Consider the following 27,498-nt stretch of genomic DNA (forward strand, 5'->3'; position numbering starts at 1 on the left):
TCTCTGATGTTCTTTTATTGTCAAACATCAGCACACATGTTGCGTTTTCATTGATTGTAGCTTAACGGCAATAAAAAATACAGAAAATGTGATGTTTGGTGATTTGAGACTCAGCCCATCGTTTGAATACTGGCTTCTGTTATAGTTCTCAGTTTCCCAAGAATGACGTCCCTTGCTGGATGATTTACGTACACTGTCAGCGTTCAGTGTCAATGCAGCGAGTAGTCTGTCCTTTATCTAGACGGGTGGAAAATAAGGGTGTGGACGCTGGGCTGGTGGATAGATGTCTTCAAGGCTGAGACAAAAAACATGAAAGCATTTTAAAAGATCTCTCTCTTTGTTGAGTTATCTCATCCTGGGGTGTGAATGAGTTGAAATCACATGAAACTGGAAGGGAGACTGATTTTATACCAAAAGGAACATGTGCTTAGTTTGCATGAAGTAAAAGGATGATGAGAATGGAAGGAAAACAGCTTATAAAACAGCCAAGTAGGATAACAAGGATTTCTACTTCCTCCCATCATCAGAAGCTTAACATCTGAATGTTAAGTTTTATAACACTTTCACAGACCCCTAACTCATCACTCTAACAAGTTTTAACTTCACTTTAACTTTTTTATTTATTGTAAACTATTAAAAATAAATAGATGAATAATAATAACAATAATAATGCTCTATTTTTAAATCCAGATGGGCGGGGACACAGGTTGACTGACAGGAAAACGACACTAGCCAGTGGGAATATGCTGTGTGAGAGGGGATTCATTAGCACTCTCAAAGGGACACAGTCATTTATAATTAAATGCTGAGGCTGTTAAATAATAGATGACGAGCAATGAATGTTTTCCAGTGACAGAGACAAAATAGTGAGAGAAAGAGAGACACAGAGGAAAGAGCAGAGTGCAGGAGGGAGAGGAACCATGAAGCGTACAACCTTCAAAGTGACTGAAACGAATCACTCATGAGAAATACCGTTTCACCTCCGAAGAATTAGTGGCTGTTATTTTAGTATGAAACCACAAGATCACAACTTAATCTCTTTATCTTGACATAAGAAATTCTGCTCATCCTTCGTTATTAAAGGATAACGATGGGATTTGTTTTAACCTGTGCCTTATTTTCCCATTTTGTCAATGGCGTGTGGTGGCTTTGAACAGAGTGATATAACGGCAGTTTCTGGTTAAACAAAGATCCTTTTCTTTAACAAAAAAGTCTAGTCAGTGGCCCATTGTTTACACTTCCGCAGCTGTTCAGCAGTTCACGTGTGCACCGTTCTTGTTCAGCGGTGGACCGATCGCAAAGATTGGTTTGTCCATATCAATCATTCGGCCAAAAACATGGGGAATAAGATTCAAAAAATCCCAGCGTCATCCTCCAAGTCTGGTATCCTAAAATAAGAAGACGTTGAGAGGACGTCTCTGACATAACTCCTGCCATTCCTGCATCTGATCCCTCTGCTTTTGCCACCATGTGATCAGACGACATTTGTTTTGATCATCAACAGTATTTCTATCATTTCCCATTATATCATTGTTTTTAATTATCTGAATGGCCTTTGGAGATAGAGCAGTTGATCAATCGAACATTGTAACACCCTAAAAACCACCAGAAACGCCATAGCGACCATTCCGCATGCAAACAGCAAGATTTAGCAACTGTCACCATAGTAACCAGACCTCAAGTAATGGCCTACATGTTTGTTCTACCCCACCCTGAACATCTTAGCAACCATTCAGTGGACGAAGGTCAAACTACAAGCTAAACAAGCTAAATATTCACAATCGCCAAATATAAGGAGCTAAACTGCGACAGAGCATTAGCTGACTAATGTTTCAAGTTCTCAGTGGTTAAAAACATTAATATTTAGGAGTAACTGTTTCATCTAGAAGCAATTTACACAGTTTAGAGTGTGAAGGCTAAAATCTGTAAGCTGAGCTTTATGCTTTACAGATGAGGCATGAGAGAAAGTGTTTGAGACACAAACAAAGAAGCTTCAGATCCGAGGACACAAACGGAAGAAGTCGATACCTTCTTGTATAAATTGACCCCAGTGAGACGAATGAGCTGAGGATCTTCTTTACAGCCACCAAGGGGAGGAGTTTTACTGTGCAGATACAAGGTCACCGGCTAGATGTGATGATGCTGGTGCTGCCAGAGACCACAGGGGAGAGATAATGCAAACAACGCTGCAAAATGCTGCAGGAATATTCCCACAGATTAACACATGCTGAACAACATGTCTACAAAAATGAGGAGGCTGATTTCCAAACAGGCATTCAGCAAATATTTAATATGTAAGCCTATGTCTTGGAAGTGTGTGTTTATGTACCTCTGTGCTCATTGACACTAGCCTGAAATGAAATGCTGACTGGCAGCCATAACTCTTCCAGCAGCAGGACACATTTCATTCGTGGCTGCCCCCTCCCCAGGGGGAAATTTTACTGCTCAAAGCTTGCTCTACAGCTCAGGAGACAAAATTGAGATTCTCATTTCAGCCCCATTTTAGTTTCTATTTTGTGTGATATGTTTCACCTAAAATTGACTGGGAGAAATAAGTGAGACACGAAGTTAGCAGCAGGAGTCGTTCTGGAGACTTAAGGGAGATACAATTCAAAGCTTGCTCTTCTACAGCTCAGGAGGCGAAATTCAGATTCTCATTTCAGTCTCACTTTAGTTTCCATTTTGTCTGAAATGCTGTTTCTCACATGTTTCGCCTAAAGACAGGTGAGACACGACCACCGAGTCGTCACGGTAACTCTGGACCACGTGGACACTGGGTGAAGGCGGCGGAGCGGGCTGCAAATCGCCCACATCACCTTGAGTGACGTGGAGATCCCTGGATGAGGAGGGCCGTCTCCTCTGCCCCATGTGACCTCCTCCGACAGCGGAGCCTCCACTCCTCCCAGGAGATCCTCTGGATCAACCTTGGCGTCAGTCAGGCCGAGCATCCTGTGCTTCCCCTCCAGCGGCGACCGATATGCCGCAATGAATTGTGAAGGATGTTTAGGCATCAGATAGATGATTCATTGGAAACAAGGAATTTGAAGATGTCACATTCTATAGATCAAGCCTTTTATTGATTAATCAAGAAAATAACCTGCAGAATAACCACAGCACCTCGACTGCTCACACCGGCTTCTGATAAAGACTGGACAAAATATCAACCAACAACCAAAAATGTGTCAGACTAAGACTTTCAGGCCAGAAATGATCAATTTGAAAACGACAGATAAACTGTGCTAAACACCATGTCCTGCAGTTGTCTGCACTGGACTCAGCTTCATTTCACTACCATGCTCAGCTCACCGGCTGTCCAATATCAAATCCTGTTGAGCCTACTGTACTGTTACAGTGCTCCCACTCGATAAGTGGTTCATTCACACACTTCACACCTTTGTAGAGGATTTGTTGCTGCCTCCTTCCTTTGTCTAAATGACTCTTCAGTTTGTGAGAGTGAACCCTTCAGCTGCTTTCAGGTCACAACAAAGAGCAGAACTGAAATCTGCTGACTCTGCTGTTAGACGGATAAGGGCAGGGCTTTCCCAGGGCTTCCACTTTGTGTGTGTGTGTGTGTGTGTGTGTGTGTGTGTGTGTGTGTGTGTGTGTGTGAGACCATCTATATGCTGAATTCTGTATCTTCCGTATTCTCCAGTGAGGTGAAAAACATTTTCTAAGTTCAGTTTCATCTGCTCTACATGAAAAATTAAAATGTTTTTAAATGGATTCTGATGAGTGCGTCTCTCCAAAGGACCAACACGCCACGCCGCTATTACATTTCCTCCGCTCTTCCTCCTTCTCTCCACCTCCTCATCACCTGAAATATTTCCTGTCATGCAGGTGAATTAATGTGATTGTTGGATTTGAGTCCAGTTGCTCTCACATTCCTTCAGCAGCAGATCCAACCCCCAAACGATGAACGCAAGATTTGCACATTAACGGATAGTGTGCACAAACAAGATAGAACGTGTTCAGGTTTAATGGTGGTAATAGTTTGCATTTCTCACTTCAAACAGAGCCAGGCTAAATGTTTTCCCCTGCTTCCAGTCTTCATGCTTAGCCAAGCTAACCACGTCCTGAAGTCCAGCTCACACTGATATTGATCTTCCAACTCACAGTATTTCCCAAAAATGTTGAACCATTTCTTTAATGAACAAACGTTTTGTTGTTATTAAAAAAAAAAACAAAAAAAACACTGGGAGCTGCAGAAGAAGACTGTCACATTTCATTTGAAATGCATTAATATTTGATCCGTTAAGATCGGTTTGAATTTAAAATTCACAGCGTCTAAGCACCAGCTTTGTACTCCAGCAGGGGGATGACCTATTGATGTCCTGTTGTCCTGTCAAACGAGGCCATTGTTTTTCTCTTCATTAACACAAAACCAGTGAGTCGTGCTGGACAGATAAAAACAGCTGACAGCAACCTGATGTCACGGTTAGGCCGTGCCCCTCCTCAGGGAATGACTCATTCCCTGTTTTCCCACAGTGTGTCATGTTCGGCTGCTGGGTGTGGCTACACTGCTCCTCCGTCCAGTCTTCGCTGCTATGGCCAGTTCTCTGGTTTAGTATTACTACATTACAGTAGTAGTAGTGTTACACTCCCTTGACTTTCTCCTTCTTCTGCTCATAATTAACTTCTTTTTGAACCTTCAACGTCACCGTTATGAGTCCTGATTGAAAATAACACAACACCTGATGGACAAGTAGCATCTGCTCTTTGGTTCGTCACATTTGATGAAGGTTAGAAAGCTGAAATCCATTTCTACTCTGACCACCTGCAGTCTGCCGCTCGTTCCCCCTGCAGCATCTTCATTTTCATTTTCAGCTGCCGCTCTGACTCTTCATTTCCCTCACTCGCCACACGCCTTTGTTTCTCTCCACTGAGACTCTGTTTGATTAGAAATCCACTTTTATTGTTTGTGCACTACATGTCAGCTAGCGTGACACCCTGCTGTAGCCAAACAAGTAACTGTACTGCACATGTGATTGTTGCCAGATTGATGACAGTTTCCCCCTCTTTAATTCAGTGGCAATATTTAGGAGCTTAGTAAAAGCCCAAATATACATGAAATGATTGTATTCTCACAGTGCATTTATTTTCCCACCAGCACTTTTACCATTGTGGTGCTTTGCCAAACCTGGCAACACCACAGTGAGTCAGCGTAGGATGCTAAGTGTTTGTGCCCTACTTCCTTGCGTATGAATAGTGCAGCTGTTTTGAGTATTTTATGGATTTTATTGGCTTAGGAATCACACACGTGTTCTGGCTACGTTATCGTTATTTGCTGCCAGTGCGAGCTGCAAATCAAAGCTTGGTGAGATGCATGAAGCTAACAAGCCGTAAAGTGAGTGACACTGCCGTAGATAGAAAACATTGGGTATAAAGGTAACGCTGTTTGCTGACTGTCTTGCAGTAACGTTGCCATGACAACAAATCCTAAGCCACTTATTAGTTTGTCACATGGCGAGGCCGTGCAAATGAACAGAACATGAATTCTATTATGCAGTTCACAATTAGGCTGCGTTCAAGTTCAATCAAATTTCATTTTTTGAAAAAGTTACAACCATTAAAGAGCCGTTTGTCACCGTCGTGGTTTGACAGCTGCTGTTTGAGCTGGTGTTGAAGTGAGAGCACGTTAATGTGAACAGCCTGTAGAGCAACAGTCAGCCATTACATCGCCGCCCGGACACCAGGTAACACTGACACAAGTCCACATCCTACCACGACTTCATTGAACTGTGGACGTGTTGCACAGAGGGGATTCCTGCCTCTGTGTGTGTGTGTGTGTGTGTGTGTGTGTGTGTGTGTGTGTGTGTGTGTGTGTGTGTGTGTGTGTGTGCCAGAATGGTGCAGTACTTATTTATGTGTCCATTGCAGCATTTAGCTTCGGCAAAGTGCTGCAGTCACTTTTTAGCCCACCCTCCCCCAAATGCACACATACACACACACACACACACACACACACACACACACACACACACACGCACACACACACAACACAACACAACACACAGCTAGAGCACACGGTCATGCGATCAGCCCTGCATGCTGCTGCATGTGTCAGGGCTGAGCTCCTATAATCCACATTGATTCATGGTGTAGAGGGGCAACAGCTCCCAGGAGAGAAACACTCAGAGTCGTTGTGTCCATCAGCCGCTGTTTGTGTGTTTGAGTTCAGACCGAGTCGCTTTCTGACGGCGTCTCTGTTTCTGAAAGTGTGTATTCAGTCTGAATACACTGCTTTTGTATATAATATTATATCATACCTCGTCCTTATATAAGGATGATAGGGTCAATGTATCGATGGATGGATAGAAAGCTGGATGGCAGATAGACGGGTGGATACATGTTTAAATAAGTGGATGAATGTATACATCTATCCGTGAATGGGCGGATGCTTAAATAGATGGATAAAGTAATAGATACATTTATTGGCGGGATTGATGATTGTATGTTAAGTGAATGGCCAACATTGTAGCGGATGAACGGATGGATGGATAAAGAGGCCTACATAAATGGGTGAATGGACGGATAGATAAATGGACAGCCAGGTCAATGGATGGGAAGTTGAGTGGATGGATGGATGTATATATGTATATATAGAGATAGAGACGATAATAAACGGAAAAAATAGATCTTTTCTTCCTCTTCCTGACACAAACCTCGATCAGAATCGAGCTTCAGTTGGTTTGTTTTTTGCAGAGACTCTAAAGGCAGCTGTAAATATTCCACCAGCTCCTGACGTCCATTCACACTCAGACAAATAGCAAGGGGGAGGAGGAGGAAGGAGGCTGTAAATCCAGAGTTTATGGTCTGTCCATGGACCAGTAAAACACGCCGAGCTGCTATATCAGTCAGCAGGGCAGAGAGAGAGAGAGAGAGAGAGAGAGAGAGAGAAAAACAGGTCATCAGGGAGAGAGGGAGGACGAAAGAGATGGAGATGAAAGAGGGGAAGGAGGTCAAACTGGAGGGTGGGGGGTGGGGGGGAGGCTTTGTGGTAATATCCCTGTCTTATTGTGTTTCTTACAGCTCTTCCTGTGTGAGTGCTGTTGTTTATCTGTCTTGGGGTTTTAGAATGAATCTTTGCAAAGACATTTTGGACGCCTCTCACTTCGGGCCACACCTTTCAAAGATGGATCGAACCGTAACCCTGCGTCCTAGAAATGACATTTATATACAACTAAACCGCAACAGCAAATACGTTTTCTATACTTTATATGTCAGGTGTTTGTATTGTAATTTGTTTTCTGTAAATTTAATGAGGATATTTTGTGAATGTAATCAATACAACAATCTATCCCTCGTCGTGCGCTTCGTAGGCCTCATTCCTTCAAAAAAAAAACGTTGCCACTGAACATGATCCATCCAGCAAATACGTTTCCTACATTTGCTGTTGTGGTTCAGCTGCACAGGAATGTAATCAGGTTGTAATATCCTCTGTGCACAAGAAAAAAACATTTTTTATCCATAAAATCATCTTTTGGGACTCTGGAGGCTTTGTAAGAATTTGAGATTGACAGAAACAGATTCACCTATGGTCCATTTAGTCACTTGAGAGCTTTTCATCACATCACATGATCTTCCTCAGCAGATGGAGCTTGTCCAGTTTTCATGGAACTGTAGATAATCAAATTTCCATTTTCTACTTTTTGTAAAGTCCAAAATGATCTTCAGTCAAGAAACAAGGAAATCGAAACATCTACAATCCGTGACAGCAGGACTGAGGAAGATCTCGTCACGCCAGATGATAAGAAATTAGTGATAACATCAGATCTTTTACTTACAGTAAGTAGAAGTAGAAACACAATAGAGCAGAAGTATTCCATCTGCATCCCAAATCTGACATATTAGCATCACTAGGAAAATTAGGAAAAGTATTTGTTATACAGATAAATGACTCCTGGGAATGTTGTTGTATATTGTTGGATTATTTTTTACAAAAACATTAATGTAGAATTTATTTTTCGACTGTTGCAGTTGATGAAGTTGGAGCTGATTTAAAATACACTGTTGGGTAGTTTAGCCTATAAAGACGCATGTTTTCATGTTTTCATGTTTTGTGCGTAAAATATTTATCTGCAAACTAAGCTGTCAGATGAACGCAGTCGGAGTGTATGTAAAGCAACTGAAGTATAAAGACATAAAATGTAAGCACTCAAGTAAAGAACAAGTATCTCACAAGCACAGTTTGTGATACATCCCATAATTGTTACGCTATAGTTGCAAAACATATTTTTCATTTCAGTAAAGTTCTTACATTTTGGACTCTCTTTGAAAAAGTACTTGATGTGCTGAGTTTTCCTCAGAATACTGAGAACACAACGAATAAGAAATAGTTTTGGTGCTTTGCTGTACTTTGCTTTCCACTGGAGCTGCCAGCCTGTAGTCAGCCTGTGTTTAATTATGGAACAAAATATAAAAATGTGGAGGGAAAACAAAAGGCTGCACTGTACAGTTTTTTGTAGAGTCAGATGTTGTGCATCCTGTTCAGCCTCACAGTGAAGATGGTGCTGCAGAAAATGAAGGAGGGAGTTCGGTCATTTTTAAACTGCTCTGGGCTTCTGTGAGAAACCGATGTCACTGTGTGAATAATGCATGAGTCATATAAGGTTTCGCTCTTATAGCCATGCATATTTGACCAAACCTGCTATTTCTGAGAGGCAGAGGGAGCATGTGGCACTCAACATGAAGTATGTATGTTTATATGCACACAATCATCGCAACTACCGTACAATCCCAAAGATTACTCTTACCTTTAACCTGTAAGTATGTTTTTAGTCTTGGTTATTATTCTGCATTTTTCTCCTCGTCAGCAAATCTCCACAAAGAGACCAAAACCAACAACCAACTTATCCTACTACAACGTCATTACCATGAACACACACATAGTTCATTTTGACTTAATCCAACATCCACCGTCCAGCAGCTGTAAATACAAGAGCACCAAATGTGTATCAATCCACTGGTGAAAGTAGTCCCCAACAAATGCACTATTTCTTTAAGCTTGAGTAACGTTTGCTGAAAACTACAGTGCCCAAGTGTCCGTTTTTAATGTCTTCAGGAGTGATGAATGGGCTCAGAGCTTCGTGCCACAGTAACTGAGGTCAAAGGTTATTGAGAGGAGGACTAACACTTTGTTGGTTTGGGCCATTTCATGGGAATGAAACACAGAGAATAACAGTGCTTTGTGGCATTCTTCTTCACATCTTCTTCCCTGGCTTTTGCTGGCACATTGTTGCGTTTCGCGCCACCTGTAGGTCAGCAGAACAACGTGAAACCGTTAGCAGCAATCCATTAGCCACGATGTGTATCGCGTCAAATCGCCGCTTGTGCAGATATCATAGCTTAAAGACAGAATAAGACATCCGACTCAGCAAACTGTGAAAATATAACCATGGCACTTGACTTGAGTCTGGAGGAAGCACCTGACAGTTACTTTACACACAGAGAACACTGTCAACTGTGTTTTGGGAACTTAGTTTCCTACTGAAAAATAGTCCCACTGAAAACTGTCAATGTTTCCTGTGGATTTACAGAGTAACAGGGCGACTCTTCCTGGAGAGAAGCTGTTGCATCTCTTGTATGTAGATTTTCGACACTGTGCGCTCAGACTCAGTACAACGAGTACGATATGGTAGAATATGGATGTGACTTGCATTCAGCCTGGCTGCAGCTACGGAGGGATCCCCTGTCAAGATGCTGCCAGTAATTATTGGATTATTGAAGAGTGGAGGAGCTGGTGGCCAACCTGAGCCCTTCACACTCATGATCACGATCCCAAACATCAATACCCTCCTCCCTCTGCTGTCATCCATTCTGCAGCCCCCCTCCTCTCATCAGACTGCTGAGTGGAGGAGGCAGAGCGGCTGGGAATCCCACAGTTATACATTATATAACCAGCTCTGTGCTGCAGCCATGGTGCTCAAGCTGTGACACTGATTAACTGGTGGCTGTTCTTCTAAATCTAGCAGATCAGCCTCCACATGGAGAAATTAATCATTTTTTCCATCTACTTAAAGGCAAACTCTGATTTCGTTATACCACCTAATTTTACTGAAATGTCGTGTTAAGACATTCATTTTTTGTAACTTTCTGAAACAATCAATTCCACTTCATGCAGTGACTGTCTGGGTCTGAAGAAATGTGAAAGTAACGCAGAGACTTGTCTTTGAGGAGAATCTGAAACTGTGCACCGTTATCTGCGTTTGTATGATTCATGGGTCTCGCCCAGCTCTAAGATTACAGGCTTTTCATCCCACCGCTCGCTGCAGACAGTCAGAACAGGTAGAAACACTTTGACTTCAGATGTGATTGGATGTCATCGCATATGCAATAGTCTGTATGAAGCACACTCAAAGTGGACTCAGGACTCAGACGGTGGTTATCAAACTTTTTCTGTTATTTTCCCTTCTGGAAGCTTAAATCATGTCAGCCCCACTTTTTAATGACTTAATTACTTGTTAATGATGCATTTTATTTGTCTCAGGCTATAGACAAGAACTGACAGAAGAAAAGGGAGACAACCTGTTAAAACTCCCCTCAGTCTCTTATTCTCTGTTTTAATGCTGCAGAATTCACATTCAAGTTGTTCTCATACACATTGTTCTTTGTCTGTCGTCAGACAATGGAGCTAAACTGACTCAGATAATTCACTAAATAAGATGTGGAGGAGGTAGGTGGAGGGACAATGTTGTGACGTGAACAGACGCAGATTTAACTGGTCCAACATTAAATGCTGACAGCAAAGTTTTGGAAGAAACAACACACAAAATAAAAACTTCTTTTCTATAAGGTCTTTTAAGAAGCAACAGAAACACCAGCTGGAAACTAAACTGAAGAACAGCATTTTCTTTAGAGTTCCTACTCGTACGGATCATACGGATCAACAATGACGAAGCGGATAATGCTGCACGAGTAGTTTGCGTGATGATGAAAATGCACTAAACCTCTGCACAGCACTAGTTACATTCATTCATTGTTCATTGTCGTTCCAGACAAACAAACACACATTAAAATCTCCAACTGATGAAGGGAAGCAGTTTCAAGTGTTACTGTCAAAACATCTTCAGGAGCAGTTAGAGCAGTCAGGAAACAGCTAATCAATAGCAGTTGTGCCAGCTGATAAATCAATTACATTAGTTAGGCTGATGACGTCACAGACCTAAACTGTCAACCCTGTCTCCTGGATATTACTTTTGTTTACAGCTAATCTGCAACACGGAATACATTTTATAAGAACGTTTTACGTTTTCTATTACCGTCAACAATGATTTGTTGTCAAAGGTTCTGTAAACGATCGTCACGGCCACCAGATGTGGCACTAGACCACCAGCATCCCAGATCAAAACAAATGCTTCGTTGGCCAAAGCTCCCCCCTCCCCTTCCTTCACATTCTCAGTCAGCGAGGTGTAACAAAACCCTGGGAAAGCGGCCACTGAACACACACCTGTGCACACCACAAAGCATAGCAACGCTGGCAGTAAGACAGGTAGCGATAGCAACATTTGCAGAACACATTGTTAATATGGGTAACAGCACGTTAGCTAATGTTATCACGTCCCCTGTAGCCAGTCGCTACTGACAACAGACATAGCCATCAATTTACTTACACAGAACAGACCAGACCAGTATATTGGCTCCGCACTCGGACTGGGAAAGAAGCTCTGCCTTGGAACCGGTCGCACGAATGACACTGATGGAGCTGGTAAAAACTTTATGGATGTTTTGACAGCCACCAATTTGGGATCTGCTATATTATTGTTTAAAACCATTATTCCAAAACCATGATCTTTCCCTGACTCTTGACTAAAGTGCTTTTGTTGCCTAAACCACAGGCGGGAATCAGGATGGAACTGATGTGGTACGTTCACTCCAACCACCACCCAGCGACTCTGCTGCCATTAATTAATGTAGCGCCTTGTTCATGCAAATAAACACTGCCTCTGAACATAATCCAACCACCGAATATGTTTCCTACAAAATGCACATACCGGTGACTAATTAAAGGAAAAACCTGAAAAATATGTGGAGAAACTCGATGACAATGACCCCATGCATAGGGCACGAAGGGGGGTCACTGAATGGTTTGATGAGCATGAAAATGATGTGAACCACATGCTATCGCCTTTCGCAGTCACCAGATCTCAACCCAACTGAACACCTGTGGGAGATTTTGGACTGAAGTGTCCAGAGACTTGGAGAATCAGTGCCAAGGTGTATTGAAATTGATCTGGTGGCACATTATGGCCCAACACCTCAAGACACTTTGTGATAGTTTTTCATGTAATTTGTCACTTGCTGTTGCAGTTTAAAACGTAATTTCTTGGGTGAAAATCAGTTGTAAGACTGAACATCACCAAATCGACATCTAATAAACCAAACTACAGCTGTGATAGAGACAGTGAGAAATAAAGTGAAGATGTGTATTTCTAAAAAAAAAAGTTTTAAATATTCCTTTATGGTCAAATACGGGGGAGGGAGAGGGCAGCTCTGATGGATTCCTCATAATTTTCACAGACGTTCAGAAAGCATCTGACAGTCAACCTCACAGCACTTTACCACCGTTTCAGCTTCATCACCACGTTTAGTCATGGTGCCGGTGTTTTTTGCGAACAGTGACTCACTGGCTGAGAGCCAAGGCTCAGCGAGAAGCTCGCAGCAGACAGGACAGAGGGAGAAGGAAAGGGTTAATGTATAGGAGGCTGAGCGGTGTGGGTGTGAGGTCACGGCTATAATCAATACGAAACAGTCGGAGAAAGTTAGAAAGCAGAGACAGAGAGACACGGAGGGGGCAGGTAGAGAGGGGGTGGGAGACAGTAAAGCTCTACTGATTTGAATTCTATTCATAATTCTCTGCTGGGAGGCTGGTTAGCTGAAGGCGGCGGATGATGAGAGATGGAATGAAAGAGGGGGAGAAGGTGTAGGAGGAAGAGAGAGAAACAAAGGGAAGGACAGGATGGGATGGAGTGTTGAGTCTCTGAGGGGGAGGGAAACTGGGAATTAAATACAGCTCAGCTTCAAACAGAAAGGTAGAGAGACAGACAGAATGAATGGAAGACAGACAGACAAGAGAGAGAGAGAGAGAGAGAGAGAGAGAGAGAGAGAGACTCTGCTGTGTGGAGGTTTGGACACTGATTCACAGCAGCTGCTCAGTTTGATTCCTGCAAAATCAAAATCAAAAACGAGAACATGAACCATTATCCTCCACGAACACACACGCGCACTCGTATCTGTAGCAACGGGCGGTCGTGCATTACAGTACTGTGAGTGTGAAGTAGTAGTGTAAAGTGCAACACACGCCAGTCACGTGACAGCAGACATGTCACACAGACAGACAGTGTTGCGCAGGTTCACGCAGATTAAAATCAACTAGTTCAACTTCACAGTTCATAATTTTGAGTTCACAGTCCCAAAAAATTAAGTAGTTCACATTCGTTTTCTTCTATTTGTGTTTAATGAGCTGCTCTGAATGATTCTTTCCCAGTGGAGCCTCCTCCCACCCATCTCCAGACCCCAATCATTACCACCGCAACTAAATGAATTAGCGTATACTACTATAGATCACAGACAGAGATTAAAAGCCAAGAAAACACAATGTGAGTAAAGTACCAGTTCAAAGTTTTAGACTGGGACATTTAAATGTTCATGGTGAATAAATAAGATGCCACTGGTTTGCCTGGTTAATTATCCATGATGTGGAGTTTAATATCATGCAATGTGGGATAGCGTTACAGGTAAATCCAACATGCCAAAATAATAAATTTCTGTTATTGATTAGTCAGGCCGGCTACAGTGGCTAGGCTAACACATGCTATTCTAGTCAGAATCTGTATCAGAATAAGAATTGATTTCAGTGTCATTTCAAAAGCATCACATATAACCCAACAACAGAACAGGCGGGACAAACCGGAGCATTTCTTTTTTTTTATGTTGTCAATAAAAGCAGAAAAAATAAACATTTATGGCCCTGCCTCGTATTAAGTGAACAGGGGCTCAGGTTGTAGCTCACAGCTCACTGACTCCAAGGCAAAATTATGATTCCTCTTTACAAACCCCAAAATGTAGAGCATGGTCAGACCAGATCAAAGTCAGACTAAGATTAACAGTAGGAATTACGAAATCCATTAATTAAATTGCACATTTTCAACGCACACTGATGAGTCTTTGCATCTATTTTTACCAACCAAGCGCGAATTCACATGAAACTGCACCATCCTCTAAAATTCACTTCACGTTCTGTCTGAAGTCCAGCCGGTCTTCACAAACTGAACAGCAAACACACATTTGTCTTTGTCACTTGTGAGGACAATGTATGGGCGTAAAGTTAGTCACTGGAGATTTGACCAAACATAAATTTAAAACTTATTAAAGCTAATCTGAAAGATAAAACAGTGTGCCCCCACAGTTTGATTGTGTCAACACTCACACACTCCATATGCGGGTATGAAATGCTGGGTTGTGTCATGAGTCTCACTGTCATAAACAAGCGGAGCTGTTGGACCTGCAAACAGTCTAAATATGGACGTTGTGAGCTGGTCTTTGTTAGGAAGCTGCAGGCCTCCTGTATAAACATCCAGCCCTCAGACCCAACACACACACACACATAGACACACACATAGACACACACACAGAAACACACACACAAAGGAAAACTGCGTAGTGTTTATGATGGAAAATCTAAAATCTACAGCAGTAATGTTCTGTAAATGTATTCTTGCCTCATAACAAGTATCAGACAGACAGGAAACTACAGATGTTTTACAGTTTGCTGCAATGACAGAGTGAGTCAAAATAAAACATCTTTCAAAAAAGGTCAGAATGAAAAAGTTGAGAGACAATCACCTTAAATTCAAATTTAAAAAACACGGACACCTTTATCAGAAACAGCTTAACACACAACAACACAGCACCACAAACAAATCACACAACACTCTTTCAGCTACTTACCTAACAAACCTACCACTGATATTTTACTGCAAACTTTTCCATCTTTATAAATCTAGTCCCTCTTAAAAATCACATTTTCTTAAAACAAATGAAAAACAAAAATCGGTTTCTATACAAATGAGCTTGTTTCAGGATTTTCTTTAGCGATGATGTTCAGCATCTCGAAACAAGAAGTGGATCACTGCATGAGTTCAGGAAGAAACCGACTGATTCTTTATCAGAAACATCTCAAGACTTTATCAGTTGTTTTAAAAAATATATTACTTTTGGAATTATAAATACATAAAATGTCTAAAAAAATACAGTTTCAGTCTTTGCCATGTTATATTTATTAAAGTAATTATTGTGTACTTTTTCAGCACATCACACGCCAACCAACCAGAATCAGACAAAGAGCAGCACTGCCCCCATGTGGCCAAAGAAAGACATACACACTGTATACTCACATAAATAATGTTAAACATGAACTTCTCATCACATCAGATCAGGTCAAGATTCAACATCATTTCACTGATGGATGTTTTTTATTTTCATTTTATGTCTTGCCTGTATTTACTTTGTTGTAAAACATGCTATTCAAATAAAACAATATCAATATATCTTCAATTGTTTTGAACTGACGGGTGGCTCAATAAGTAGCAGTACTACTGATATTTTGTCTTGTATCAATACTAGCATCGATAGGATTGATTAATATATATATTAATTATCTGCCACAGTTAAGACCACGTTCTGGACATATGACCATTCTTCACCCTTAAATATTTGTTATTTACCATTAAAAGCTTGTTCTATTTTTTAAATAACATCCATGTAATTAGGATATTAAGTAACTAAGAGAACTGTAATCAATGCTTTATGTTTTGAAAATCTTGTGGCCTAATAAAAATGTATTAACAAATAGTCTATTAAGGAAGTATTCGCCATAAATATCATGACAGAGTTCTCACCTACGTGATTGTACATTAGTCGCTTTTGGAAAAAACAAGTATTGGAATTGATTTTGGTGATTTTTAACCCTGATTTAATCGAACAAATAAATAAAAAGGACCATTGAACTTGGGTTAAATCTTTGTTTGATGTTTTTCTTGCTTCTCTCCCTCCCTCAGTGTTGCCAAGTTAATGAAAGCGCTGTTTGCTCAGGACTGAAAGGGACCCCCAGAGTTTATTTGTAGGCTTCACTGATGTTTCCCATGTCCTCTTAAAGAGCTCATTGAGGAAGTGGTCTGGTCAGGCCACCCCCCCCCCAGCCTGCTGCTGGGGCTCCAGTCAGCTTCCACCGCCTGCCGTCTCACAGTGAAGTGAAAAAAACTGGACCTCCTCTGTGTTCTGGTGACAGAGGACGTGGAAACATCCGGAGCCACTGGTCCTGATGCGAGGCTTTAGAGCCCAGCAGTCTCTGCAGGACTGCAGCATCAAGCAGGGATACTCACGTAATACCACAACGCAGAAATAATCTTAGAAGTAAAAGTTTTGCATTTTCAGCAAAATGTACAGCGAGGAAAAAGACCCAAATGCAGACAACCAGACAGACAAATAATGATATAATAATGATGAGACAAATGCTTACAATCAAAGGCAGCAGGTCCAAACAGAAGTGGCAGAGAGTCCAATGGTTAACAGGGACAGGGCTGGAAAAAGGCGCATGCATGGTACAGGTACAGGTCACAGGTCACAGGTCACAGGTTCAGGTAGAAGTGGCTGGAGCACAAAGACAATTAGCAACATCTGACAAGATGGCGCCTGAGAAGGGCCTGGTACAGCAGATGCACTGGTCTGTTGATTGGGGAAAATGAAGGGCAGGTGTGTTGGCAGGTATCGATCTGGTGTGAATGTCAGGTCTGCAAAGTTCCTGAGAATTTGTCTGGGCCTGAGGGAAGTAAGACATGGCTGAAAACATCAAGTATTCGATAAGACATTCATTAGATTTAACAAATCTGGATATTTAGCCAATTTGGAACCAGATCCAAAACCAGATACTAGAACTGGCCCCAAATCCCAAAATATCATAAGCTGAGAAGATGTTTTGTGCGCATTAATAAAGGACACATAAAAATCAGGAGGTATACCTTTAATACCTCTACTATTGACACAAACTGAGCAGGAGGCCCCTGGTGTCTCAGGGGTCCTAAGCAACCAGTCAGTCATCTGATGCCTCGTGCTGGCTCTGCATCAAGTCAACAGAGCGTTTCATTTGTGGTCAGGACTCCGTTAGCATTTCTGATTAGCACTGAGCTGTCGTCTTGGTAATGGTTGCTGGAAACAGATATTGTGCTGTGTGTTTCCTGAGCCCGCTGAGACTGGACGCAGAGCGAGACGAGCGTCATAAAACAACTGTCACAGCACACAGAGCATCAATACTGTAAGGCCCGAATACACCAACGCCAAAATGACACGTACTGTACATCACTCAAAAACTGTATTTTACTGTGATGAGCTGTTGTTTAGAGACTGGTGCCAGTATTTTAGATGCTTTAGCCCGGACGGTATATTTCACTGAGATAGTGTGTGATGATCCAGTGCAGAATGATGTAAATTCATTTCCACGCTAAGCTAACTTTGACAAAAGTGGTAAAAAGTCAATATCACTTCATAATAAGGATCTGAAAACATTAGAAGATTTTAAAACACACGTTCAAGTAAACAATGATCAAGCCACAGTGGGTGTTATGTGAAACGTTTAGTACCCAATGATTATAATTCACAGCTGCTTCATATCTTAATTTATATGCTGCGAAAATTAGCTGAAATCAAATTAAATAAAAAGGGAGTTTTCATTACTTCTGATCAGCCGCCCTGAAAGCGAAGCATGACCTCTTCTCAACACAACATGTTTACAGGTCGCTGCAGGACCCAGCTAATTTGGCGCCATTTCATTTAACGTATGAAGTAACTGTGAATTAACATTCATTAACGGATGATCCATTAAATGTTAATGAATCACATAAACTCAAAGTGACTCGATCATTTAATTCATCCATGCATTAAATTAATGCATCATCATGAGTTGTGATGGTGCATTAAATAAGGATATGTTTTTAACCATATTATAAAGTGTTACTAATGTGTCTCTGTAATTTGATTTTCAAATATAAAAGTATATATAAAAAATTAATAGAAACACTTTTTGTAAAATGTGCAGTAATATAAAGAATGCATAAAAAACACTGGTAGAGTCCTTTAAAATTCCTCTTTCAAAAGGCCTGAAATTTTGTTCCTCCATTAATATCATATATCAACCCACCCCTCTGTTTGACACTTGATCCAGTCTCCAGTTTGTTTCTGCAGAAAAGACGTGGAGTAATGATGCTTTCAATTCGTTTTCACTCATCAGGAATTAATCTTCTCTATAAGACCCTGTTCTGACATGGTGATCCAAACACCAGTGGACAGACTTTAAAAACAAGCCAGCGTCTCAACAATGAGGCTACAAACAACCCATAACACAACTAATACATAACATTTACTGTTCAGTCTGTCTTACATTTGTGCTAATATGGTATTTACATTTGGTATTTACATTTTTTTATATGCACCGGGATCACAATCCATGGATACTTAACAAAAGAAATGAACATGCATGTGACTCTATCACTCGTACCTGTTCCTATATACAGAGTTAATTTGTTCAGAATTCACATTCTCAAATATAAAGGCAGACATATAGTGCACTATATTTGTATGATAAACTCTTGACTTTGTTTTATGATGAAACTAATAAAACATTAACATAAGATAAAATAGTCCTTTATTAGAGCCACAGTGGAGACATTTGCAGTGTTAAGGCAGCAAAGTGGGCAAACTGGACAAAAAAGAACCTGCAAAATGTCAGTATAGGACAAAATGGCAGATACGTTTTGCACAGTCAGTGCACGTGAGAGTTTGTGGTTACTGCTGAGGAGCTTGGGATCTTTCGGGTGGAGACCGGTGGAGCACCTGAGGCAGCCCACGTGAACACAGCGGGAACATGCACAGGCCCCAGTCAGGATCAAATCCGGGACCTTGTTGGTTTTAGACCATGTTGCTAACTTGAGGCCACCATGCTGCTGTGTCTCAGCTGGTTGTCAAGGCAACCAAGAAGAGAGGAGTTTGGGTTTTGGCTTATCAGGGTGGACCGCTGCAGTTTCTCCTCCGCTGCATCTCAGCCCTCTTTTCTTCTCTCTCTTCAGTGACTGGGGCAGCTGGTGGGAGGTGGTGGGTGTTGTGTAGCTTAGCAACTCCCTTGGTGGATGGCAATTGATATGCAGCTTTGTTCAAGTGTCTCTCTCTCTCCGAGCCAGAGAGGGGGACGGCGGAACAAAGCAGGCCTTATTGAAGCTTCCCCTCCTCCTTCCTTTTGCCCAGGCACAACGACGTGGGAGGACAAATATTTCAGCTCAAAAGGAACTGAAACTCCTCTTACAGCACCGGCCCTGAAAGTGTAACTCAGGGGCCGCTGACGTCTGTGAAGGGTCTCCAGGTGTCCGCAAGCAGAACAAATGCATTATACCTACATACAGTAGAGCCCAAACAGAAGTAGTCTGTGTACTTCAAACTTCTTCTTCATGATCACCCAGTGAAATCAGCAGGTAAAATCTTCTACCACCTCCTAAGATTTGATGTGATTAAATGTCTTTGGGTCTAACATGAGCATTGGGGTCTGCAATATTAAAAAATGAGGCTTGTAGAGACTCCGCCTCCATCCATCGTCCAGTGTGTAGCGTTGTTCTGGTGGTTCTCACTTGATTCACTCAGAAATACCTGTTTTCTTTAGTTGTGGAAACCAGACACCAAGACTGAACTTGAACTTTTTATAGAGTGAAAATCATAAAAGTCCAATGTGCAGAAAATATTCAGCTACAATCATCACACACACAGGTGTCTCACATTCTTGTAAGCCTTGACAGTTTCATCTCTGAGTGTACTGCACAGAGTTGTGTCAGTTTCAGGTTAGTCCCAATAGAGCTGCTTGGTTTGACTCAGGTTTAGAGGCGTGGGCTTGGTCTGAGAATCAGCTTCAGTTAGCAGCAGCACTCGGGCCAGCTGTGGCCCGGCATCTAGATTCATACCAGGTACCTGGAACGAGGCTTTGGCAAAAGTCCAATGAGGAAGATCTGTCTTTCATTTCCTGCTTTATTCCTCTGTGGGTGAATGTCTGATATAACCTACTGTTTTATTTTTCCTCCATCACTTCCCACGCTGTCGAAATCCCTGCATTCACAATTTTGACATCACCATATTTGACCAATGATCTTTCTGCCTTCCAGCCAATCAGCCCCTAGCTGCCCTTCTTTAAATATCCTTATATCTTTCAGCCCTAAACGATTGCACAACTCACCTCCTCCTCATCACCACCTTAACCTCCGGAGGGGGGGGCTGGGGGCGGCCTGTCCAGTCTCCATCTTCATCAGGGCCTACGCTGAATGAAGACGCTTCACATCGCCTGAGTCGAATCACCAAAACACTTCTGTTTGTTGTAGACTCAATAAACATTGTCACACATTTTCATCTGATCCCTCCTTATTGAACTGAATCCAGGAACCAGCTGTGACCAGGTGCCTGCTGTGTTGTTTAGAAGAGTCAATTAAATGTTGAATTCATAGGATGAAGTTGTGATATAGGGTAATGCTTTTTTTAAAATTAAATGACAACATACTTTTTATGTTTGTATTCTGTTTTTGCTATTAATTTCTTGTTCCTAAACTGATGTTAAAATTTAACAAAATAATTCACCATATTTGAAATTACAACAAGGTAATATAGATTGCTGTTGTCTGTTGTTGTCCCCATCAGCTCCTGAAGCACAGTTACCTTCTGACTGACAAAAAAGGAAGGAAGGAGGAAAATATGGTGATATTTGTGTTTTTCTAAAAGAGACTCTTCACTGAAACCCTGATCTATTCCCTCTGATTCCCTCATTGCTGAATTTATCTAATGCTGTTGCAGCTGGATGTAGATGGATGGATGGATGTAGAGATCTAAAACTTTTGCACATTATTATGTCTCAAGATAAGAATCTGAAGAAGCCCCAAGATATATCACGTTATTATAAATCATCTATATATGTTTGAAACATGTTCTGTTCAGCTGTTCAGACACAGAACACGTTCATCACTCAGGTGGTTGTGATCTGCAGACTGAGAGTGGCTCTTTATCCCTTATATGGGAGAATCAGACAGTGTTATCCAGCTGTTCTGATCGGTCCAGTCTGAGAGTAGACTGACAAAACAACTGACTGACAATAGAAGTGTTATTTCTTTGTTGGTTTTTTTTGGATGTGCATGCTCTACGCTTTATATTCTTCACATACCTGTGTAGTAGGTTTCTCTAAATGTACAGGATTGTACATTACAACATATTCACAATGTTACAGACATTTTTTGTTAGAAGAAATGCATGACATTTTCTTTAGATCAAGAGAAAGAAAAGAAAAAAGCTGAGAAAGGCCTGAAAATGTTTGGGTGAGCAAGGAATTCTTGTCTGCTCTCCCCGGCAACTGGTCACAGAGCGGCTGTGTTCATTATGTCTGCAGAAACTCAAAGGCCAACTGTTATTGTGAAGCTGTGACCTTCAGTAATTGAATGATGACAAAAAGGAGCGTCACAGTCCGACTTGAACGGCTTTCTCCTTCAGTGGGTGTTGAGAGCACCGCTGCGTAGCATTCCTGCTGACGGAGATCAGAGCACACATGAGCCAACTCTGCCTCTTTCCAAATAAAATGAATCCACATGAGGATCCTCTGAAGGTGTTCAGATGTTCACTGAATTAAATTATTGTTTAGGACCAAATTCAACTCTCTACCACCAGGAAACTTTTCCTGTTCCCTCTCTGTGTTTTGGCCTCTTTGTTTGGAAAAAAGAACATTTCTCTTTTGATTTTTTTTTTTTTAAACTTTACTCTCAGACTTTTTTCCTACTGTTGTTTGGCAGCTTAACATTTAATTTAAATCTGAATCAGATTTCTGCAGAAATAAATCAAACTTAACTTAATAAGAAAATTCCAATTTTATATTCTAAGACAAAATATAAATACATTTTTAGAGAGTTCTGACAGCACGTGGAAATCCATTACTTTTTGTAGATTTTCGTAAAATATATGTATTATGTTTTTATATAACAAGAAGCACTCTAGTGATTCTTACTTTTTTATGGAGGCCAAGAGACACTGTAATTTGTTAGGAGGAGGTAATATAAAGAATATGGTTCAGGTTATTTTATATATTTCTCATTGTCAACAAATCCCATGTGCACATCACAGCCAAGGTGCGAGTCCTGCCTCTCTTTACTTTCTGACTTCTCTAATGTGTCTGTGGCACTCAGCCTCAAGCCCATTGGATCAAACTGAAGACGTAAATCTTATAAAACAAAACAAAAATACAGTTTCATTTTTCTGCAACTTACTAAAACAGCTGGGCAGTTGTGGGCTCTGTAGTTTTTTAACTCAAACACCAGTACAAACACAACACTTGTTTTCAGTGGCGGATTAATCCACATCTGCTGCTCTGGTGAGTATTTCTGGCAACAAACGATAAACAACATGTCACCCAGTGCAACAGTGCGGCTCATTGATGTGTTTTTAATAGTTTTTCAGTGGACAACAGTGGAGCTCTATGGCACAGAAGCTTTGGACACACAGGCAATACTTGTTAATATGATGAGTTCTTTCTTTGTTTTGGTTTTTCCACCGGGTTTGTTGACAATAAGGAAAATATAGATTAACGCCAGACTTTTAGGAAGTGATCCAAATTTAGGATTCGGCTGCTGAAGGAATTGCAGTTTTGTTAAAAAAAAAAAAAAACGACTCTTAAAACTTATAAACTAAATATAAATAAACTAATATATATAACTAATAAGAAAGTTTGATCTGCTGAACATATTGTGAAAGGTGTAACTCAGTCTGTTTCTATTGCAGGTGTTAGTGGAATAAAAAGCTCTGTAAACACAGTTAGAGCATCCATCAACAGCTCTAATGTTTGTATCAGATAATAATAATATAATAATAAAGAGGGAATTAGTCACAGGTACTGAAAAACAGTCTCTTTGAGGAAAATCCAAACTTTACTAAACCAAACGTATAAACAAGTAGAAAAGGTCACACTTCACACTGAATTGCTTCATGTAGGTTCAAAATTTCGATTGATATCTCACAACATTTTTAACCTGCTGTCTATACAGGATACATTTCGGCCATGTAACTGCTTGTGTTTCACACGGCCAGAGCTGCGACGTGCTACTTACATGACACGTTCTCTGTAGACACCATGTAAGTCAGGCATACATGAGCCATGTATGAGCAGCAACAGCAAAAAATGAAAGAAAAGAAAAGGTCATGAACAGCAGTCTGTCAGTCTGCCGTCAAAAATCTCAGTATGTCTTCATCTTCGGTTTATCCATAAAACCGTCCTAAAATTATGCAGTGTTTCTCTCTATACAGTACTTAGAGAAGGTAATTCTAATATCCTGAATGAGTATTAGATAATTATTAATAACTACAACTGTAGCATAAAAAAACTGCAAAACTATTATGAGTCCTTCAATATCAGGATTAAATCCATCTAAACTCCTTTTTTATGAAAACAGTCTCTATATTTTACACAATTATCTCTAATTAACTCTAGTCAGACATGTTTCTGCTCCTAGAGTGGCTCTACACCCTCAGTTCATACAGAGATTAAAAGAATATTCCAGTTTATTACATCTTGGGTTTATTTTGGTAGTTTTGTCCACTATTTCTATAAGAACATTATACTCACTAACTTCACAGCTGAGATCAGAGAAAATGATTGATACTACCTGTAACTTATCAGGTAATCTCAATAAGATCAGGGGAAAGAAACCTGAGAAATAAAAAAGAAACATTTCAGTAAAAAGAGATCTGGAAGGTCCAGAAACACAAGCAGTCGGACAATCAGACAAGTTCACTCGCAAACCCACTTTCTGCTTTAATTTTGACCTTCTGTACTTACTGTATTTGTAGTTTTATCACTAATAAATAAAGTGGTTTAGATTCACTACATGGCCAGAAGTATGTGTACAAAAGTATGTAAAAAGTATATGGACACCTGAGTAATATCCCCATATACTGTGTGTGACACACTGTAACAGCCTCCACTTCTGGTTTCAGGTTTCTCCACCAGATGTTGGATCCTGGCTGCAGGGATTTGTTCCCATTCAGCCACAACAGCATTAATAAAGTCCAACACTGATGTCGGGTAATAAGGTCTGGCTCAGAGTCGGTGTTTAGTTCATCCCTAATGTATTAGATGGGGTTGAGGTCAGTCCTCTGTGGAGGCCAGTCAAGTCCTTCTACAACGAACTGGGAAAACCCATTTCTTCATGGGGCCACTGTCATGTTGAAACAAGGAAGGGTGTTTCCCCCGAACTGTTGACACGGAGCTGGAAACACACTATAAAGACGTCCCTTCACTGGAACTAAGGAACTCAACCCGAGAAAAACAGACCCAGACACGGGTGTTCACATACTTTTGGCCATATAGTGTGATGTGAATAAACTTTTGGATTGTTTCCAGCCTGATTGTCCATCTGCTAATTTTCCTTCACCTGTCAGACTTAGTGATGCCACAGTGTTCCCAGATCTCAGCCATTAACTTGCGGAGTACAACGTTATTATCACTGATAGAAATGAAGGACAAAACTATAAAAATAAGATCAAAGTTGTAATAAACCTAAATGATCCTTTTAAAGTTACATGTGTGGCAGTTCTGGGCCTCAGCAGGGCGTCCCGATCGTTGCTGAAGAGTCTTTCACCCTGTCATAGACCGCTGGCTCTGGCGCCAACACACTCTTCATCGTCTCCTCTTTGCTGGACGGAGACAGGGAGGATGGAGAGGGCGAGGAAAGCGTGGGTGAGGAAAGGCTGGAGGTGGCTACGGCTGACACAGAAGAGGATGAGGAAGAGTTGCCGTCAGGGAGACACTCTTCACAGCAGCAGCAGCAGCAGTCCATGAAGGCCTGGCCCAGGGAGCGACACAGGCACAGCAGCAACACCGGCGTCGCCGAGCATCGCACGAACAACAAGAACTGTCCAATCAAGCCAAGCGCTGGCAGAGCCAGAGCCGGGAGCGCATCGGACACTGGGGCAGAGATGTACGCCAGGGTGATGTTGCAAATGCTCTCCGGCAGGTTGCATGTGATGTACAGGATGGTGAGCGCCATCACAGTGGAGCGCAGCCTGTACTCTCTCACATGCTGCTTTTTCTTTGTGGTGGAGGAAGATGAAGAGGAGGAGGCGCATCTGACGGTCACCTTGTCACCCTCAGGTTTCTGCAGTAGACGCTGGGCTAACACTTGCCTCGTCACCAAGTCACATGCCAGAGTGAAGAGCAGTGGCAAACAGAGGTAGCACCCAAAGAACCACCACATGCGAGCCTCGTGGTAGGTCAGCACCAGAGAGTAGATGCTCTCTGGGAGCTCGACGGACGGCTCCCGCACACAAATATCCACCTTAAACGTGTCTGTCCGGGCTCTGAACGCTGCCATCAGTGAGCCCCCCGACTGGCTGTGCTGCAGCTCAGTGGGCAGCGACGGCAGGCTGACAGTTTCCTGGAGGAGCTGCCACAGAAGCAGTTCGGGGGTGGCCAGCACCAAGGAGCCCAACCAGATGACCGACAGCTTGGACAGGATGGACTGGCAGGGCTCCACCTTCGGTGTCTGAAGAGGCCCGGGGCCGGTGGCTGCGTGGAAACGATCAATACTCAGAGCACAGAGACTGAATGTGGCCACACCCAGAGACGTCACCTGACAGACAAAGAGACAGAGAAACAAAGGTTAATGGCACAAGTTTCTTTTGTACACCTGCAGAAAATCAGATCATAAGAACCAGTCCTGAACCAGTCTCATCTGACCCAAATGTTGTTCTTATTAAAGGCTTATAAATGATCTATGAAACATTAGTAAATCATTTATTACTAAAGCCATTAGTGACACCCTTTAAACACATATAAAGAGTGTCTTATTGAAAAGCGCTACTAAAAAGGGTCAATGTTTGGTATCAGCAAAAATTAACTCTGGTCCTGTACTGGAATAAAAAAAATCAAATGATGATGAGCTCTGCTTTTAAACTGCACAATATAATTCAAAATATCTAATGCATTTTTTTTATAACTCAATATGATATATATATATATATTGCAGAGCTACTTCCAGGTTCACCCTGCAGGTTGTCCTGTATTGATTCAGACGCGACCTGTTCGACTGAGAGTTCATGCAGACGGTCTAAACTGAGCACAGGACGATGTTTTGTTGCTCGAAGAACAAATTTGAGGATTTATGCTGCCTTGTAACAGCAGTAAGAGCCAGGTTGAAAAAAACAAAAACAAAAAAAACAGCCTAACTTTAATCTATAGAAAAAAGAAATAAGGAAACGGAAAGAGTCAGAGAGGGAACGGAGAGCAGGTGTGCTGCAGCAGCTCTACGGTCCACACACTGGGGACACTTATCGGTGCCTCCCGCACATCAAAGTCTGTGGTTTTGGCCAAAAACTTGGACTATCTTTACAGAGACTTGTCCTCCCTCTGTGAGTGCTTAATGACCTCAAACAGTTAAGACACAACACAAGATAATTAACAACGAGCTCTAATTAGCATGAAAATAGTTTAACTAACAGAGCACGGGGGCAGCTGGCAGCCTGACCTGCTTTAAACACTGCTCGATACAAACTGCTGAGGAGCATTTAAAAAAATGTTAATTAATTAGCATGGAATTAATTCATTAATTAGCATAACAATAGGTAAAGCACCGAGCAAGGGGGCGGCAACCTGACCTCGTTAAAGGCTGCTTCATACAAGTTGTTATTACGTTTTAGTTAAAGTCCACTTAAGTGATTTAAAGCTGTGGAGGCGTATGAAGCTGGTTTAGAGGAAAGACAAGGATCCACAGTCTGTGTCCATGTAGAGACACGAGACCGATGAAGCCAACAGTGGTAATCAACAGGCTGTTACAGCGCTACACTATTACTCTGCAGCGGTAATTTACCCTCTAAGCTTAAATACTGATTGGCTGAGCTTTTAATCAACATAATGCTCTACACTGCGGCAGCAGGTTCAGAGTCAATATTATATTAAGAGGAGCAACCATTAGTCGATTAATCAATTAGTTGATCGATTGTTTTTATTATATTATGATATGATTAGAGCTGAAACAATTTAATCAATTTTGATTAATTCACTGACAATGTCAAATATTCTCCAGCTCCAGCTTCTTGATTGTGATAATATCCTTGTTTTCTTTGTTTTATGTTATAAACTGCTGCCAATCTTTTTGGGGTTTTGAATTAAACAAGCAATTAGCAACTGGGGTTCCAATGATAAATCAATTAATCATTAAACTAAAAGGCCGAATAAACACTGGGTTTTAAAATAACCTACAAATGTCTGTTTAATGTCTGTTTGTGTCTGTTTAAAAAGAGGGATATAAACTCTCCCCAGCTCTTTAACACAGTTTGTCCTTCATGTCTCCAAATTCAGCAGCTGCTTCAACATCTCTGTGTTTCCCTGTGTGGCTCTGTGAGCTGGGGAAGAAGAGTCACTTCATGCGGGACCACCCCCCCCCACCC

At 41.5% G+C, this 27,498-nt stretch overlaps 1 protein-coding gene and 1 pseudogene across 2 annotated transcripts in view; both read right to left on the reverse strand.

Annotated features, from left to right (window-relative positions):
* The window catches only part of LOC111662310 (nuclear factor 7, ovary-like), a 46,495-nt pseudogene that overhangs the window by 555 nt on the left and 18,442 nt on the right, over positions 1–27,498 (reverse strand). The window lies entirely within an intron of this gene.
* Positions 22,960–27,498, reverse strand: part of gpr37l1a (G protein-coupled receptor 37 like 1a) — a 6,554-nt gene continuing 2,015 nt past the window's right edge. Inside the window, exon 2 of the mRNA XM_023416094.2 lies at positions 22,960–25,682. Coding sequence (XP_023271862.1) covers positions 24,654–25,682 — 1,029 coding nt within the window. The 3' untranslated portion in view covers positions 22,960–24,653. The remainder of the gene's footprint in view (positions 25,683–27,498) is intronic.

Source organism: Seriola lalandi, unplaced genomic scaffold (genome assembly GCF_002814215.2).
Source record: "Seriola lalandi dorsalis isolate HSWRI2012SDOR001 ecotype SW California unplaced genomic scaffold, Sedor1 jcf7180002054561, whole genome shotgun sequence".
NCBI classification, from domain to species: Eukaryota; Metazoa; Chordata; class Actinopteri; order Carangiformes; family Carangidae; genus Seriola; species Seriola lalandi.